This window comes from Thunnus albacares, chromosome 9 (genome assembly GCF_914725855.1).
Source record: "Thunnus albacares chromosome 9, fThuAlb1.1, whole genome shotgun sequence".
Lineage (NCBI taxonomy): Eukaryota > Metazoa > Chordata > Actinopteri > Scombriformes > Scombridae > Thunnus > Thunnus albacares.
In genome coordinates this window covers 21,611,513-21,629,352 of record NC_058114.1, presented here as the reverse complement: position 1 = coordinate 21,629,352, position 17,840 = coordinate 21,611,513, and the positions used below count along the sequence as shown (strand labels likewise).

Sequence of the window (17,840 nt, the reverse complement as noted above, 5' to 3'; positions counted from 1 at the left end):
CGTTCCGAGCTGTCAAACACTAAACCAGACGCACATTAGTGAATGTCAGAGGCATCATCACTCTCACGTGTTTATTCATGTTTCCTGGGTGTTTGACAAGTCTATACTCTGAGTGCTTGTAGGCATAGTTCATGCACATTTTATTCTCCCCAAAATGATTTTTCAAAAAGAGAAAGCAAAACAAAATCTGTCCCTGTGTGAAACCTTTGATGTAGATCATGTAAATTTAACAGATTTTATATTTTTTTTTTGTAACAATTTAAAAAACAATCATCACAAATGCAGCTCTGTAGAGAAAATATGAGGCTTTGCATACAAATTGCACCAATTTACACCAATCAAAAATATATAAGAGGATCTGACTGTGAAACACAAACAGATCTCTACAAAAGCAGCATAGAGATAAGCCCTTGCTTCATTGAGTAGTGTACGGTTATGTGACTAATCTCTTTTTTTTTCTTATTGCTTTGTGATAAAAATAAAAAAAAAACAATAAACAGCACACAATATTCAAACCCATTTCATACCCGAGAGTACAAGAAAAGCAAAGGGTTCTCTAAACATATGACAAAATGTTTTCAGAGATTCAACTGAAATCCAAACTGAAAAATCATTTCTGATACTTAACTGAAGTACATGACATTGTGCATATTGTGATTTAAATGCCTTTCTCACTGGAATTAATTTTTTATAAAATAGTACCATTCATAGCAGGTGTCATGTTCTGTGCAGATAACAAAGAGTAAAATAAACAGTTACAAAAGCAAACTAATCCCTGGCAATCAGAGTTAATAGGCACTTTGAAAGTACAGTAGCTCAGTAATATACTTTAACTGAATGTCAGTGTAATGACACACAGTCAGCCTGTGTAAGTACAGGCACTCTGCTTCATTAATTAGATCCTATAAACTGGATGGAGAAAGCTGGTTTGTAGGTCTCCTTACATAGGAAGTAAGATGGCAGTTTTTCTTCTCTTTTTTTTTAGTTTTCCAAAAACACAAAATTCGGACATGCTACCACTGGAGGACAATTTTATGCCCCACTCCTGAGATTTGCACAAAGTGCATATGCTGTGTTATCAAGCAGAAACCGTATTTTTCCAGGCCAGTTACTGCTTTGCTTCCTTCCTGCGCTGGCACAGTGCAAACATAGTGTTCAGACAAGTCGATACTAGAGCGAGCCCCTCTCTGCTCTTTTCTTAGGGCCTTTTGATTTAAAAGATTGCACAAAACATTTAAAAACTGGCCGTAATTTTGAAAAAGTGTAAAATACGTTTAAAAACATCTTTTCTAGGTCTTCATAGACCACTTTTGCAGATAAATATTTGCCAAATGACAACAGTCTTTTATCATTTTTCATACTGCTAGTGTTACTGCAATGATCTGCGTTCCCTAACATAACAGCATATTTTGAAAGAGAGAGGCCAAAACAAACAGAGATCAACGGAAATTACACAAAGAAATAACAAAATTACACAACTTCTGTGACTGAACAACATACTAATTTAAATCTAACTGAAATAAAGGTACATTACTTGGTGCATATATGAAAAAAAAGATAAATCTTGCATTAAGAATTCTTTCTACCTCTTTTATCTGTCTGACAACACTTCACTTAGGCCACACTTAAAACATGAGCTAACCCCAAAACATCAACACTACAGAGTTAAATAAAATAGAACATTTTCTGAAAACATAAAACATAAAATACTTGGGTAAAAACAGGTTTTGGAAACAAAAGAGCAAAAAAAAGTAACTGAAATTAAGAATTAATTAGAAACAGCCTCTTCAGGCAGATTTTTCTATCTCCCTTTAGCTGCCACAGTGACATCATGATGACGTCTCCGTGACGCTGTTATCCAGCTTTAGGGAAAGTCGCTTCCATCGTAGATGATGGGCTTCTCCATGGTCAGATGGTAGAAGACTTTCTTGGAGATAAACCTGTTGGAAGAAGGTTTCTGATCAAAGGATGGCAATCTGATTAACTGAAACGAGATGCTGAGGCACAACAGAAAGCTGGTTTGAAGGCCAAATGCGCACACACACACAGACACAAACACACACACACACACACACACACACACACACACACACACACACACACACACAAACACACACACATGCGCAGCAGTGGCAGGGAATTATGAGGAAGAGTTGAACCATTTCTGTGATTCAAAAGAGGGAGAAACAGTTGCATGGCAAGGACGATGGATGTCAGGAGTTCCCTACCGTGAAAAGGAGTTGTCAAAGATGAGGGTGTAGAGGCCGGGGTGTCGGACTTTCAGCTGTCCCTGAATTGTCTCTTTATGGGCATTGCAGCGAGTCAGAGGAATCAGGACCTGAGAGAGGAACAGAAACACAGGCCTGTAGTGAAACTCAAACTCTGACAGACAGTCGGTTGGTCAATCTACTACTACTGTTACTCTAATCTTGTTTGTTGGAAACTCAAACACACTTTGATTTAAAAGAAAACTTCAAAGAAAAAAAAAAAAAACAGGAAAGAAATATTGGCATGAGGGATATGAGATGAAAGGTCATAACTCATTTACAACCCCTGACATTTTAAGTACAGGATGTGTATCACAACCTGCTGCGCAACAATGGCAACCCGCAGTGGTTTTTCCGCAGTCTGTGATGTTTGAGGGCTATTTGTTTGAAAGATCAAACAAATAGCCCTCTCTGTAGGGGGCGCCCATGAAAGCATGCACAGGGACAGTCCAATCTGTCTGGTAATAACTTCTGCTTTTGAGTAATCATGTGTGAGTTTTGAAGTGGCTGCAATGTACAACAACTGAAAAGCCTTTCCTTCAGCCTGATGACATATTTTAAAATCATGCAACAAAATTGCCTTTGGACTTAATGGACGTTGCCAGCGGCAGAGGAACAAGGGCTGAGTGATGCCAAGCACAATGCATCTCAAAGGGACAGGGATTGAATTTTTCTGTTGTTCACCAACTGACGGTGGCAGAAAAGGAGCACAGTATGCATAAGGATGACTACATATATTAATAAAAATATTTGGGAGCACCCTTCAGGTTCTAAGCAAAATGTGTGCTCGGTGCTTCACAAAACATTACGCACACACATACACACTGAGCGCATCTACCTTTGACTGCTCCACCTGCGAGTCAGTGGATTCACGGTAAACAACACTAAACGAGATGCTTTTGGGCTCTGAGGAGAACATCCAGCTGATGGTTGGCCCGCAGTCACCCACGGCAACAGTTATCACACTGTAACAGCTGGACTTGATGAAGAGTTCCCTGGAACCATCACCAAACTGAGAAATATCATCAATGCTGAGAGGGACAGCCATCCTGTACAGAGCAAGAGAAAATGTTAAGATGCATTACAGTGGTGATCTATCAAGTATACACACATATGGAAGTATACAAAATGTCATGACTCACGTGATTTCTCCTGATTTGAGAAGGTTGACCTCTGAATCCTGAACAGTGGGAACGTGCTCCTCGGGGTCATCAGGGGTCATTTCTCCTATGCCTCTGCAAATATTTATCACAAGACACATCAATGCAGAACTGTTCCATCTTCATGACTGTTAAGCTACAAAAATACAAAGAACCCTGGTGTCTCCAGCAGAGGGACAGCTGTTTTTCAAGATGTCTTGCTGCTACGCTCCAGGATCATGACCGTGCATGTTAAGTGTATTATGTGTGTATTTCTATATGGATTTATCTGCGGTCCATGCCCCATATATCTTAAAAGGACCATACCAGTTTGACGAAGTAATGTTTACTCCAGGTTCCACTTACTACTGTAGTTTTTTCTGGTGCTTTCAAACACATATGACCGGCCACTGAAGTTTGCTCAGTTGTCATGGAGATGGTGAAGTTGTCATTACAAACTGTCATCAAAGAGGAGCTCTTGAAAAAGCTATTTAGTGGCCCCTGAGTTAAAGTTATTTTCAAAAATTACTTTTTCCAAGATCAAGAATGAACCATGGCAGAGTTTGTCTGTTTTTTTTACAGGTTTTTCCACTTTTACTTCACATACAAATGATCAGAGTGTTCGACACATTTTCCCACGATTCATGCAGCCAGCGGTTTCACTTCATGTCACCATGAAAATCGACTTACAGTGATTTGACTAAAACCTGACTTAGATAAGTCTGTGACACTGAACATTCAGTCAGCTTATTTATGGTAAAGTCCTGGTATCGTTGTATGGTAATGTAGATGATAACACAGACTGAAATATCTTCCAAAAGGGTGCATTCAAGCTGTCCACCAAACGGCAGAATTGTTCATGGAAGAGACCACTAACTTTACATTATTCTTCTTATGGCCTCTATGTTTGCTCACTGTCTATCCTCTACTGTACTGCTTTGATTTTCCAACAGCTTGGAAAGCAAACACTGATCATTTCAAAAAAGCAATGAGACTTTAGAAAATGCTCAGCAGTAACATAGTGTGGTAAATAGGCTCACATATGCTAAAAGCTGTACTGTATGGTCCTTTGAATAGAACATATTGTCTATTTTGTGTGCATAAATAAAAGGATGACAGATATGATTTAGGGAACCTGCTTTTCCATAAATCAAGCGTTTCTGCATATGAACGTATTGTGAATGTTTCCATACAACATAATGCGGATTGATGTTTCAGCCTCTCTCGACATATTTGTGACCCTCAGTACCATGAAACTGTATCACTTCTCTTTTCTTGAAATTCTGTGGTTTTGCCTGTTAATGAAATCAAGAGAAAGTACTTCCCTGATCACTATACTGGCTGAAGAAGTGTGTGCAGGACCCTCTAAAGCTCTCATTTCTTAAGGTGTACTGTGGCAGGGAAACATCAGGAAGGGTTGAAACAAAGAAAACAAACAACTCAAGTTGCACCTACTGCAGAGATGTCTGTATTTAAACAAGCATCAGCTGGCTGAGGCTATATTTATTGTCTTTTGTAAGAGCAGCAGTAGGATGTTCACAGCAGGTTTGTCTAAGATGAATGCCTCCAATGATTTGTTGTTATTTACATCACTGAATCTCATCTCTGAAAAGCAATACATTTTTGTATTTTTGTGCGTTTTCAATCATCCAATACTATATAGAGTATGAATGATTTTGCTTCTAACTGGTGGCGTCTGATGATTAGCCAGCATTGCACCAGCACAGTTCATGAATGTAGTGGGGCTGTACCCCACTCAGAGTTTTGTCAGTTGAATCGGATTTGGCTGTTCAATATGAAGATTCATCTATTTGTTCCTTTTTTTTCATATAGACTATCTGGCAATCAGAAAATCCATTGGCATGAGTTTCAGTGATGATTTCGATCACATTAACAAAGTCAAATGCAACAGAGTCATGAGAACATATTTCTGAGCATTTAAAAATCAGTAAAAGAAGCTGCATATAATGCAAGATTGAATTGCAGCCCACTTGAATTGCCAACATACAATGTCGGGCTACCATATGGATTTGTCAGAATAATGAGACAGGCAGCACACATGTATTTCTGTTTAAATCAAGCTCTTATAGCCTAATTTTTTATTTCACTTGAAACATTAAAACAACGTGTAAATGAATAAACAAATGAAACAGTTTAAAATAAATTCACAGCATTGCCCGCTATGAAATAACTGTTCTTCAACAGGCTAGAACTACTTCTTTATTTCTCCTTAAACATAAAAACTAATAAAAAACTAAACAAGAATAAATTAACAAATGAAATGATTTAAGATTGGAATTATTTTTAGAAAACGTTAAATAAACTCATTTTCAGTGGGGCAGCCCTAGAATGTAGTATATGTAGTTGTCACTCTTAGAGCATTTATTATATTATACTGGACTATGAAAGCCTGATGTGGATGTGTGGGTGTAACTCGTAACTAACTAGTTTTGTCTTTGAAGCTCTGCAGTTTCAGGAGTTCAGTACTAAGCTGTTGATATATGTTGCTCTGACTCAAACGGACCAGCTGAACCAGGTCTCATCCCAATCCCTCTGCTTTGTCCCCAGATAAATACTGGACTCACATATCCAGTGCTCCTGGAGGCCTTCGGTCTTGATCTCCCTCCAGGGAGCCTCCTGTGGTCTGGGACATGGTGTCACTGTCATAGACGCCGTTCACTTCCTCTTCTGTGATGATGTCGAAAGCTCCATCGTCAGATGTGTTGCTGGGGTCTGAAACTGTGAGCAAACGATGAATTCAACTGACTAAATAACTAAAATATTCTCTTTTCTCCTGTTACATTATTACACAGTATATAAAAACTTAATAGAAAAAAGTTTAAATTCATATTTGAGACCAAGCCACTAAAAAAATAGACCTGACATCATGAAGATTTGCTTTCTTTGGAATGAAAGCAAAATAGCTTCCTACGGTAAATGCCAAAATGCCCCCCGGTTCCCCTTTTGTCAGTTCAATCAGAATTCTATGGGCAAGGTTTCTGTCCTTGTTCCTTAATGTGACAAAGTCAATCCTTTCACTTCTGCTTTTCAGTTCACATTTAACATACAATAGCAGGAGACAATGATCCAGAGAACTACCTTGATAAACTTCCAGCCAAGTGTGTAGTTGTTATTTCAGTGTGTAATGCAGTTTTCCTCCCAGCATGCCTCTCACCTGTTACCCTTGGAGTAGGTTTGTATGGGGCTGGCTCAGGAGGTGGTTGAGGTCCAGCTCCAGGTGGAGGAGGCTGGGTGTCTGAAGGACTCAGCTCTGCCTCTGTGAACCTCTCCACCACTGCGCTGTGCTGAGTGTAACAGTCCCTGCAACATCGCTCCTTCTTCTTGCTGTGCTTGGTCATCACAAAGTTGTTGCTGCAGTAGTAGCAGAAGATGCGGCCACAAAGCCTAAAAAAATGATTCATGTATCAATAAATTAATGACTTTTTAGTTGGTTACACACAGAGCACAAGAGAGAGAAGCTGTATATAGTCTTAGACTTAGGACAGTGGCGTGAGCAGCAGCGTCCAGTAGACCCAGTACCTGCAGTGATGTTTGCGCAGCCACCAGGTGAACTGGCCCTGGCAGCCGAGGCAGTTCCTGGCCTCTTTATCTACCAACCACCAGCGCTCCTCTTCACGCAATTTCTGCTCAAACTCCAGAGCATCTGACTTCTGCCACAGAGCATCTTTGTCCCTGAAGTCATGTACAAAAAGAAACAACACACTTGTAAAGTTGGAGTCATTAAGTGCTGCTTTAAGTCTTGGATTGGGACTGAATATAAAGTTTTAAATTTTTTTAAATCATTGTTTTGGACATTTAAACATTAGAGGCTCAACATTTCACAGCAAATACACCCTGGCTATACTGTGCTTCACTTATCACTAATAATCATTTGAGGTTTAAGTGCTATGTTTCCCACTTCGGAATCTTTGAAGACGGAACAAATTTAGCATCTAATGTACTTGAACTGAACTGCAATTTTATACTGATATATTATGTATACTCAACACCCTGTTGAGTGGAAGCAGCTACATTTCCCCAAATGAGAAAAACAATGAAGGCAAGCAGAATACAAAAGACTGAAATCATATGGGCACATCCCAGGGGAGTTGAGTGAATCATTGTGTTTGTGTTTCAACCCTTGCAGAGTATGAAAGCTTTGTGAGCAGTGAGGTAACGGTGGCTGCTGAAACCAGTGAAGACTGGTACATACAAAGCTATCGTTCTCTTCAGTAACTTTTCTCTCCCACACTTGTCCTCTTATGTTGGCCTTTAAAGACAGTACGTTTCCTGCTCTCGTCTCCATCAAAGTCGTCCTCCAAACTCTTCCGACCTGTTCTCAGTAAATTACCACAACATTCAAACCCTCTTTAACCCTCACCCTGCTCCTCAGACCTCATTTTCCCCTATTACTGTCAAGGAGTTTAATATCAGAGAACTGCTCTTACTGGAAGTACTGATTCAAAGTCCAGCGGGACTATCAAAGAGCAGGCAAGTATAACAAGGTGTCAGGCATCCAAAGAGAAAATGAACTTTAACCCCTTCCTTCACTAAGAATCTCTCCGACTGTTGCAACAGACACTGCTGACAGCTGTAATAGAGACAGGTCGTACCTTATAAGCTCAATGAGGCGCTCTTCGAGGTTGGTCTTGGTTCTGTTGAGGTCATCGATCTCTGAAGTCATCTTCAGGAGCTGGCTTTGTTTGTCAGCTTCTGTTGTGTTGAGTTTTTGCTTCAATTCCTCACAGATATTTTGCACAGCTAAGTGCGCATCTTCAGCACTGTAGAGAGTGAGGGAAAGGAAAATTAGTCCTTTTCTGTGTGTTCCTTTTCTTTCCCCAATCACACAATGAAATTCACAGGTATCACTTGTCATGAACGTACCTGCTCACTGCATCTCTCAGCTTCTGAATCTCACTCTCACTCTCGCGTATGGTAGCTTCTGTGTTTGTGATGTGAGCATCTTTCTCGCCACTTAGCTGCAGGTACTGTTCATTCACAGCCTTTATCAAACATCATTAAAAAAGACAAATAATAATTAGTAAAATCATTTTTGACATTTTTTTAATTTAGTCAACTTTCATTTCAATGATTTAAACAACTGTTCTGTTTTCCTGCATTATAACACTGGTGGATACATAAATTTAAGTACTTGAAAAGGTCCAACAAATAAAAAATATCTTTTAACATTTCATTACCTTGTGATCATGAGTGTGTTGTTTTTCTTTCTATATATGTCAAGAATAAATTTCCTTGTGTTTTTATATTGAAATCTGACCATTAACTCTTCCTGTGATGAGTCAAAAATACTTTTGCCAAAAGTAGCCTCAAAATCAAGTCCTATTATATACAGTACAATCAAATAAAACTGTAATCAAGGTGTCTAATCTGTACAAAAAAAGAAACCTAGAAAAATATCCTGCTCCTCCTATATTTATCTACTGTTCATGACTACAAAACAAATAATCCTCCTCTTATTATGTCCCATCCAGTGTGTTGCTTCCTTTCCTCCATCCCTTCTTTAAGTGCATTAATAATAAAGGTGCCGGTGTATGTTTTAGGCTATGAATAGCATCTTGCACTGGTATCTATGTCTTCCCTTAATCAAGTACTCTAGGGTTTTCCTTCAACTTGAAAAAGTGAGTACATCAAACATGGCAGTGTATTTTTATATATCACTATTTCTCTGTGAAGATGTGTGCTCTCCAGAGACTTCAGAATGCACTCTACCACCACTGTGTATCCGCTCACAATGTAACCGTTGATTATTTGATCCTTGAAAGAGACAGACCTCTAGTTCAGAAACTTTGGCCTGCAAACTGGACACATTCTTCAGTTCCTCCTCTAGCTGGGCTTTCACCTTGTCTAGCTGTTCGTTCACACTCTGAAAAGTGAGAATAACATGAGAGGAGGAAAACAAGGTAACTGAAGTGAGTGTACAGACAAAATAAACTACAAACTGTAGTACCGTGGTGAGTAACTCACCTTCAACTGGACCTGATGATTCATGCTCTCTGAGCTCATTTGGAACTTGACAGCCTCCATCTCCTCTCTGCTGGAGTCCTTGAGGCTCTGCACTTGGTTCTTTGTCTTTTCCAGCAGCTCCTGGAGCTCTGTAATAGTTCCCGGAAGGTTCTCTTTCTGTGTCAGATCCTCTCTTAGTTTTGCATTCTCTTGCCGTAATTCTGTCATGCACTCTTCTAGTCTCTCCAACTCTTTCTTCAGCTCTTCGTTCTTGGCAGCGTCACCTGCCCAGTGCTCTTTGGCCTCCTCCTTTTCTGCGCTTAGCTTACAGATGGTCATCCCCAGCTCTGCCATCTCTGTGTTTGCCCTGTGTAGACCTTCACGTGTCTCGCCATTCTCGAGAGACAGCCTGTTATTTTCGGCCTTGAGGGTGGACAGCTCTTCGCGAACGGCAGTCGCAGAGATAACCAACTCAGCATGGGCAGCTACTTCTCCATCACGCTGTTTAGTCAGTGCTTCTTCTTTCTTTTTGCACTCCATAAGTTCTGCTATATGCCTCTGATTTAGTGCCTCTGTCTGGGCTTTCAGCTGCTCGGTTAGAGTCCTGAGCTCGTCTCTTTGGCCCTCTGTCACTTCCAGCTGTGCTTGGGATTTTAGCTTTTCCTCCTCAGCTCTCTGTACACGCACCCTGAGGTCCAAGATTTCTGCCTGGAGCCTGGACACTTCTTTCATGCTCACCTCCAACTGGCCCTCGGCCACGGTCAGTTTGCCAGTCACTTCCTGGTTCTCTTTGGCTTGGACAGCACTCCTCTCCAGCTGAGATTTCTCCATCACCTCCTTCTCGGATGTAACTCTTTCAATCACTTCTGTCTGTCTAGCGCAGGTTGCTTCTGCGTCAGCCTTTGCCATCTCAAGCTCCTTCTCCCTGGTCTCCAGAGCTGATAACTTGGACTGGAGCTCAACAAGGCTCTTCTCTTTACTTGTTAGCTGGGCCTCCTTGGCTTGGAGCTGTTCTTGAAGGCTGGCTTCATTCTTGCGTGAAGCTCCTAAGTTCTTCTCCAACTCACCGATCTGCCCATGAACACTCTTCAGGTCGGCCTGCATGCGAGAAAGAGCTGCTTTAACAGTGTCCTGCTCCTCTCTCAGAGTCTGGTTCTCCTGTTCCAGCCGCTTTGATGTAGCCTCCGAGACCTTTGCAGCCATGGTGGCTCTCTGGAGACTCTCATCCAGCTTGCAGTTCTCCTCACGCAGCCTCTTCTCCTTTTCATCTACCGTCATCTTGGTATCATCCAGCTGGCCTCGAAGTTGTTTCTCAGAAGCCCTTAGAGATGCTAATTCAGTTTCAAGAACTATTCTGTTTTCTGCCATTTCCTTCTTTAGCTCCTCATTTCTCTTCACTCTGGTCAGCAGCTTCTCATTTAGTTCCATTAGACTGCCGCACTGCGTCTTGTAGTCATCTATTTTTGTGGTCTGTTCTTTGATGTTAACCTCCAGCTCTGCAAGGTTAGTGGTTAGTTTCTCCTTCTCTGCGCTCAGGCTTTGGTTCTTGGTTTCTAGCTGATGTCGTGTCTCGCAGCAGGAGGTTAGCTCTGCCTCTTTCCTCTCAAGCTGCTCCTTGAGGGCAGTGACTTCTGCTTCTAACGACTCTTTTAAGCCTCCAACGTTCTTCTGCATTTCATCTTGATCATCTTGTGCCCTCCTTTTCACCTCCTCCACCTCTTTCTCCTTCTCCTCTAGAGATCTTTGGAGGTCCTGCAGCTGCCTTTGTAGGTTGCTGGCCTCTTTCTCTCTCACTGTCAAGGCCCCCTGCAGCTTATCAAGGGCATTGCACTGTTCCTCCAATTTAACCTCCAACTTGGCTTTCTCCTCGGATGTAGATGCGACTAATGCTCCAAGTTTTGTTTCGCCATCCTTTGCAGCTGCCTCCTTCACTCTCAGCTCCTCCTCTAACCTTTCCGCTTGCCTTCTCTTCTCCTCTACCTCAGCTACAGCCTCCATCTTCCCCTTCTCTGCCTCTTTCAATCTGTCCAACAACTCATGTATCTTTTGTGCCGAATCAAAGTAATTGGCTGCCTGCTGGCCTTTCTCATTCAGAACTCCATCCAACTTGGCCAGGAGCTCTATGTTTTTCCCCTCAGCAGCTGCCAGCTTTTCCTGGAGCAGGCGTTGTTCAGCCTCCCTGGCTTTTTCCCCAGTCCTGAGTGCTTCCACCTCTTTGGACAGGGCCTCCTCTCTCCCCTGCAGAGCCTTGAGTTCTCCCTGCAAGCCCTGCTGCTCCCCATGGGCAGCAAGAGACACATCCAGCTGCCTCTGGAGCTCCACCACAACCCCTCTGAGCTCAGCGGCCTCCTTGCCGAGTTGCTGCACCTTATCGAGGAGCTCTCGCTGCTTCAGCTCTGACTGGTCCAGCTCCAAGCGAAGGTCTTCAACTGTGCTCACGTCTTCGCTGCAGGCAGGCAGGGACTCGTTCAGGTCATTCAGTAGACCCTGACCGTAGTCAGGGCTAGAGGGGAACTCAGGTGCTTGCTAGATGGTTGGAAGAGAAACCAGAGGAGAAAGGACGGAGCAGAAGAAGAAATGTTGAACATCTTTTAATCATAAAATCAATAATGTATATTATTTAAAATGGTGAAACAGCATTGGATGTTATTGCATTAGTTACCTGGGAGTAGGTGCTGGCCAGACTGTTAATGCTAGAACTACGACTGGGTGGTTTCCACATGTGGCCAGGTGAGTTTCCCAGTGTCCTCCTGTTGACCATCAATAAAATATAGAATGTTAAACATGAAAAGATAAATGTCAAACACCAGTGACTAAATTCCAAACCTGGTGCAACAGACAAAGAAACACACCCATTCCTGTGATAATTTCTTGTCGATTATTTACATATCTGACCATTCTTTCAGCTTTAGATGTTTTCAAGATTTGTCTTGTTTATTACCTTGCAAAAGTGGGCCACGAGGCGTCAAGGTCATAACCTCTGGAGGCCACATCAAACTGGACCTCATTGAGCTCATATAAGTGGCTGATGATGTCAACACTCAAGTGGGGCTTCAAGAAGGGGCTTCTTGCATAGTACCAGTCACTGTGGGGAGAGAGATTAGTGAGGACAAAAAAGAACCACTGGAAACATTAATGGTGACTGAAAAAAGGGAGTTTTGTTTTGTATTTTAACCTTACCACACCCATACACCCACACCCCCCCCTACACACACACACACACACACACACACACACACACACACACACACACACACACACACACACACTGTTTGATGCTATGTGTCTCTTTGGCAAGGCTACATATACATATTCTGACTGATTCTGGAAAGTCAGCAATCAGCAACTTAATACTGTACTAGATATTAATAAGACTGCTTGTCATACTACTCACTACTATTTATACTGAAGCTTTACACCCATCTACGTAACAGAAAGGGAAAATGATGAAGTATAACACCATAACGGAAGTACTTTTCCAAGTGCAAATAAGGAAATAACATAATTATAACACAATTTTAATACAAAGCAATCTCTGTAATTCAAAGACAAGTGTTCTATTCTTTAACATTTTTTACTTGCACTTACAACAAAAGCTCATCATTTGTAATGTCTAAATAAAACATATAATTAAACACCCCCAGGAATTGTTGTTGCAAAGGTACTTGAAACTTCATTAGGTTTGACAGTCTTACCTGGTGACTCTCTGGTTCATCAGGCACTGCTGCAGTGTGTCAGCCAGCCGCTGATGTACGAGGGAGTAGCGAATAAATGCTCGCCCCTTCCCCAGAGATGTCTTCAGCTATCAAGGCAAAAGACAACAATGTTTTAAACAAATACTGACACTCCAGGGAAATCCCACAAGTCAAAAACTACAAGGTAAATGACAATTCATTATTTCTTACTGCTCAACTCGTCTAACAATTTTAATATCAACTACAACATAATTGTGCATGATTTAATATTATAAATATTCAGTAAGTTTACTTTAGATTTTGCATAGGGGACGAAACAGATACCACTACTTAATAAGTGGTTATCTAATATTATTGATGATCAGTGTGTAATCAATACTTTATTTGTTGTTTCATTGTTAGAAACAAAAGAATCTTCATACCTCAGAGATTGATTTGACAAAGCGGATGCCATCATTTGCTCCCTTGATCTTAGCCAGACATTCAGTGAAGTAATCCCAGTAATCTTTCTTTGTACCAAGAAACGAGGTCTTCTCCTTCTGGTCAAACTGAAATGTTGATAGATATACACATAAATACAGTTGAAATGAAAAACTGTTGAAGATTAATTATATTTTTTAGACATGTTTTTTTTTTGTTTTTTTTTACACAACAAAGAGGACGTGATTTGAAGAGTTTTCCCCAAAACATTTATCATATATTATGGGAACTAATAATCTAAAAGTTCATCATCTAACACAGTCTTTAGAATTTAGTATCTGTAAATATGTAATAATTTTGTCAACGAGTAACATAAACTACTTATCTTCTAGGGTCCTATGCATTGTTTTTATTTTACAATTATTTATTGTGTAACAGCAAATGTCTAATTTCTCTAACTCACGATATATCATTTGGAATCAAATTATTTATTCACATCTTCATTGATATTCATTGGGATTCACACCTGTAGCAGGTACTCCAGTTTGTAGGAAAATTTGTGCAGGTTGGTACTGTCATCTGTGATTGGCTCCCCACTTTCCCTGTACTCCTTTGCAAGTTCTGAAACAGCGTCTGAAATTCACAGACATAAAAAGTTCAAATATGAAAAAACATTTTTTCTTTCTACCTTAAAAAACACATTTAAAAGATACTTGTCTTATAGATACATGCAGTATATAAAAATGTATTCTAGCCAAAGCAGCCAGGGTTCATGAGGACAACAAACTAATGCTGTTATCAGAGAAAGAGGAAGCAGGAAAACAAATGGCAAGAAACAGGAAAAGACTATTTCCTTAGAAAAGTCCCCTGGCAAAAGAACTGAGAAGAAAATTACTACTATTACAAAATTACTCTATTTTCAATTCTTGGTGCATTTTCAGTTACACATGCACAAATCTTCCCTAAATTCCCAACCCTTTCCAACCCTTGTCTGTACATAATCTACTTGCCTCGTATCCATCGCAAAAACTGGAAGGAGACCCGTGATGGGTGCACCCTCAGCAAACACGGTCTGTCTTGCTGCATGCTGTCAGAGGCCTCCACCACACCCTTTCTACACGTACATAAGGTCGGATGAACGTTTTCACAAATGATTTTAACCAGAAGAGGTAAGATAGTTCCAGGCGATAAGATTGTACTCAAACTTGACAAGAAACTAAGGTCATGGCATCATGGTAAACCTTACTGACTCTTCTGTCGCTTTCTCTTCAGTCACACCATGTCAGCCATCAACTGCCTGCTGCCAATCTATTCACATACACACACACGCGCGAACAGGCACACACACATAAAGCTGGCGTACCATGTAGATCTCGGATAATCCTCTGGAGTTGGCTCTCCCCGACGGTAGCCCCGGCAGCCATGGCCCCACCGCTCTCTCCCTGGCAACCAGGGGTCACAGGGTCACATCCAGTCTGCTGAATCAGAAAATCAGAATCAGTCAGGAACAAAAGATCGACATGAATGGTCTAACATAGTCTCTCGTGGCCACAAATGGGCACAAATGCACTATACTTTCATGACAGTTCTTCCTAGGATCTCGTGATGGGTACACTGTCAAATTCAGTCCGTAAAATTTGGCCCTTGGGCCTAAAAGACAGTCTGATGGAGTTATAATGGTCTATCACATGTGCAATTTGATCTGATAATTTAAGCAATCACATTAAGTGAGATCATAAATGATGTAAATGGACTGCATTTTATATAGCACCTTTCTAGTCTTATCGACCACTCAAAGTGCTTTACAATACATGCCAGCATTCACACATTCACACAAACATTCATACACTGATGGCAGAGGCTGCCATGCAAGGTGCCAACCTGCTCATTGGGAGCGATACAGCGCTTCCTATCAAAAGCACCCCACAATGTTTCTATGCTCACCCATTCACACACAAAATTTGGGGTTCAGTATCTTGCCCATGGACACTTCAACATGTGGACTGGAGGAGAATCAAACCACCGACCTTCTGACAAGTGGATGATCCGCTCTACCTCCTCTGCAGTCTGATCTTTAACCTTTTATTCCTTCCTGTCAACCTATGCATTTTTGTTTTTGTAACATTCAGTGACACACTTCTAACCAACTAAAAACATAATTAAGTACTCAAATGATTATAATGATACAGTACAGTAATAATTTTAAAGATGTAACTTGCTTTGAAGTGGAAGTCTGCTTAGAATTTACTGAACTGTAAAGACGGTAGAGGAAGGATAATAATGTGATCACTATACATCAGGAGCAACAAAACAGGCAAAAGTTCTGCCTGTTGAACTTTGGGTCAGGACACTGCTTCTGGTTGGACCATACAGTCAAGGAGAAAAGGCCTACATTAAACTGACCGTAGTGTTGGATGCCAGTGAAACTAGACTAACCTTAAGTCACACTGTTATCATTTTATTAGCTTTCAAGAAATTAACTGTGTTGCTGGAAGAGAGTGAGAGTTACTCTTAAATAAAATCTACTTTCATTACTAAAAGAGTCATACATTTTGTACAATTTCTATGCACTTATAGAACCAAACACAGCATGAGATTATGAGATGCAAACTACATTATAATATACTGTAATTAGCCTAGATTTTTGGTTTGCATGGGATATGTACTCTCTCCTCTACAAATTGGGCAAGGTAAGAACAGCTTGTGGACCAGGTAACATCACCTTCTGTACAAATAAACCAATACAATACAATATCTGAGCCACAAGTGAGAGGCTTTTTAGTGTTCAGACTGTAGAGAAAGGTGCTGATTCAACTCCAATGCTCAGTATATGAACACTACAAATATGGCTGCAAAAGTTACCAGGAAGTTGAGCCAACACCTGTCTGACACAGTGCCGACTAAACTGAAAAGTATAGCATTCACAGAGGTGGTATTTATTGCATTATTATGTTAGATATTAGATATTGTGCAGTTGCTAATGTCCCTGTGTCCATCTATGTGGAACTAAACCCAGCATGCAGTAAGTATGTTTAACATGTAGGCCTATGTTAAATATAGCGTTATGAAAGTAACGTTAGTTATAATATGACAATGTAAGACAAACCACACTCACATTTCAACACACAGCATTGACTCTATAGTTAACTTTTAACCATTTTTTATGATTTGTTACGTTAGATTTGTTAGCTAACAGCTAACTAAGTTAACGTTAGTTGGGTTTCCACCGTTCGGGAAACATTAAAGACAGTTTTGCAATATTAACTATCGGTTCATATAGTGCTATAATGACTTTTCTTACTTCTATAAACGACAGAAAGTTTGCAAAGACGACTTTTGTGTTTTTCCAGCTGTCTCAGTAGCGTTATATTTAGCTTTGACACAGATATCATTTGACAGACGTTTTGTAAATACCCATGACATCACCGGGACAGGAAAGCTTAGATAGTCTTGTAAACTTCCAGATATTTTCTGCCAACAGAATAAGAAAAGTAAAATAACTTTGACATACTTTTAAAAATATGACTCAAGTCCATAACAACCCAGATCGTTTACGCACACACACAAACTTGTTGCAACTGTCGTGATTGACGTTGTGCCATCCATTGACAACCCGACATGTAGGATGCGGACCAATGACTGTGAGGCTGGTAGGCGGGAGCTGAAAATGACTAGTTTGGTTGTCGTAGCAGAGTAAACAGTGCTGTCATGTGATCAATGACATGCCTAAATGCTTGCCCCACTTTTCTGTGTTCCTTTGTTGATTTGACAGCAGGGCATTTTGATTATTTCACTGAAACTGTTGACATAAAAAAAGTTTTAAATTACTTTTGAATGTAGCACAATAAACCTTTTTTCACAGCAGACATTTTGACATGTCAAAGCAGGAAAAGCGCAGGTGCAATTAATGACGTTAAAGACGGGTTCACAATTTTTCAAGTCTGTCTTAAAATAACAATCAGGTACCCAAATGAACACTGACACGCTTTTCTTGCCGTAATCATTCCTCCTGTTCATAGTGACCATGAGAAGATTCCTTCATAATGCACTTACAATGTAAGTGATGTCAATCACTAGAATAAATGCTGCAACTCCTCAGATTGAATCTGAGTTCCCGTTTCTTGCTTGCTACCTGTTGATGAAGTGGAGGGGGTTAACCCCGAAGTTAGCGGTGACTTCGGCCCTGGAGCAGTAAACTAAGTCTCCCCTGTGCTTCCCGACCACGGTCTGGACGCTGAAGCAGGAAAGGTTAACACTGGCGACCACGAAGGGACCCTCTCACGACAGGAAAAGCAGCAAGGATATTAAGTGGGAGGATATTCGTTGTCATAAATGCTCTGGGATTGGCCACATGA

General features: G+C 40.7%; 1 protein-coding gene across 6 annotated transcripts; it reads right to left on the bottom strand.

Annotated features, from left to right (window-relative positions):
• Positions 1–57: 57 nt before the first annotated feature.
• Positions 58–17,099, bottom strand: fyco1a (FYVE and coiled-coil domain autophagy adaptor 1a). Of its 6 annotated transcripts, none has more exons than XM_044360875.1 (18): positions 16,997–17,099; positions 14,849–14,963; positions 14,012–14,118; positions 13,488–13,613; positions 13,066–13,172; positions 12,312–12,455; positions 12,033–12,120; positions 9,392–11,896; positions 9,198–9,290; positions 8,291–8,409; positions 8,020–8,187; positions 6,947–7,099; positions 6,582–6,811; positions 5,992–6,145; positions 3,410–3,502; positions 3,106–3,316; positions 2,229–2,338; positions 58–1,940 (listed from the first exon to the last, which is right to left on the bottom strand). In XM_044360875.1, exons 2-18 carry the CDS (start codon positions 14,907–14,909, stop codon positions 1,865–1,867), a joined length of 4,545 nt encoding a protein of 1,514 aa, XP_044216810.1. In that variant the 5' UTR covers positions 14,910–14,963; positions 16,997–17,099; the 3' UTR covers positions 58–1,864. The 6 variants fall into 6 exon arrangements, with proteins under 6 accessions (XP_044216810.1, XP_044216812.1, XP_044216811.1 ...); XM_044360877.1 differs by having other exon boundaries at positions 14,849–14,960; positions 16,997–17,096; XM_044360876.1 differs by having other exon boundaries at positions 16,787–17,057.
• Between the last annotated feature and the right edge of the window lie 741 nt (positions 17,100–17,840).

Coding starts and splice junctions, on each gene's coding strand:
- fyco1a (XM_044360873.1), bottom strand. Junction 9,291..9,391: donor ATCATCAGGTCCAGTTGAAG/GTGAGTTACTCA, acceptor CTCACTTTTCAG/AGTGTGAACGAACAGCTAGA. Junction 7,100..8,019: donor CGCCTCATTGAGCTTATAAG/GTACGACCTGTC, acceptor ACATGACTTCAG/GGACAAAGATGCTCTGTGGC.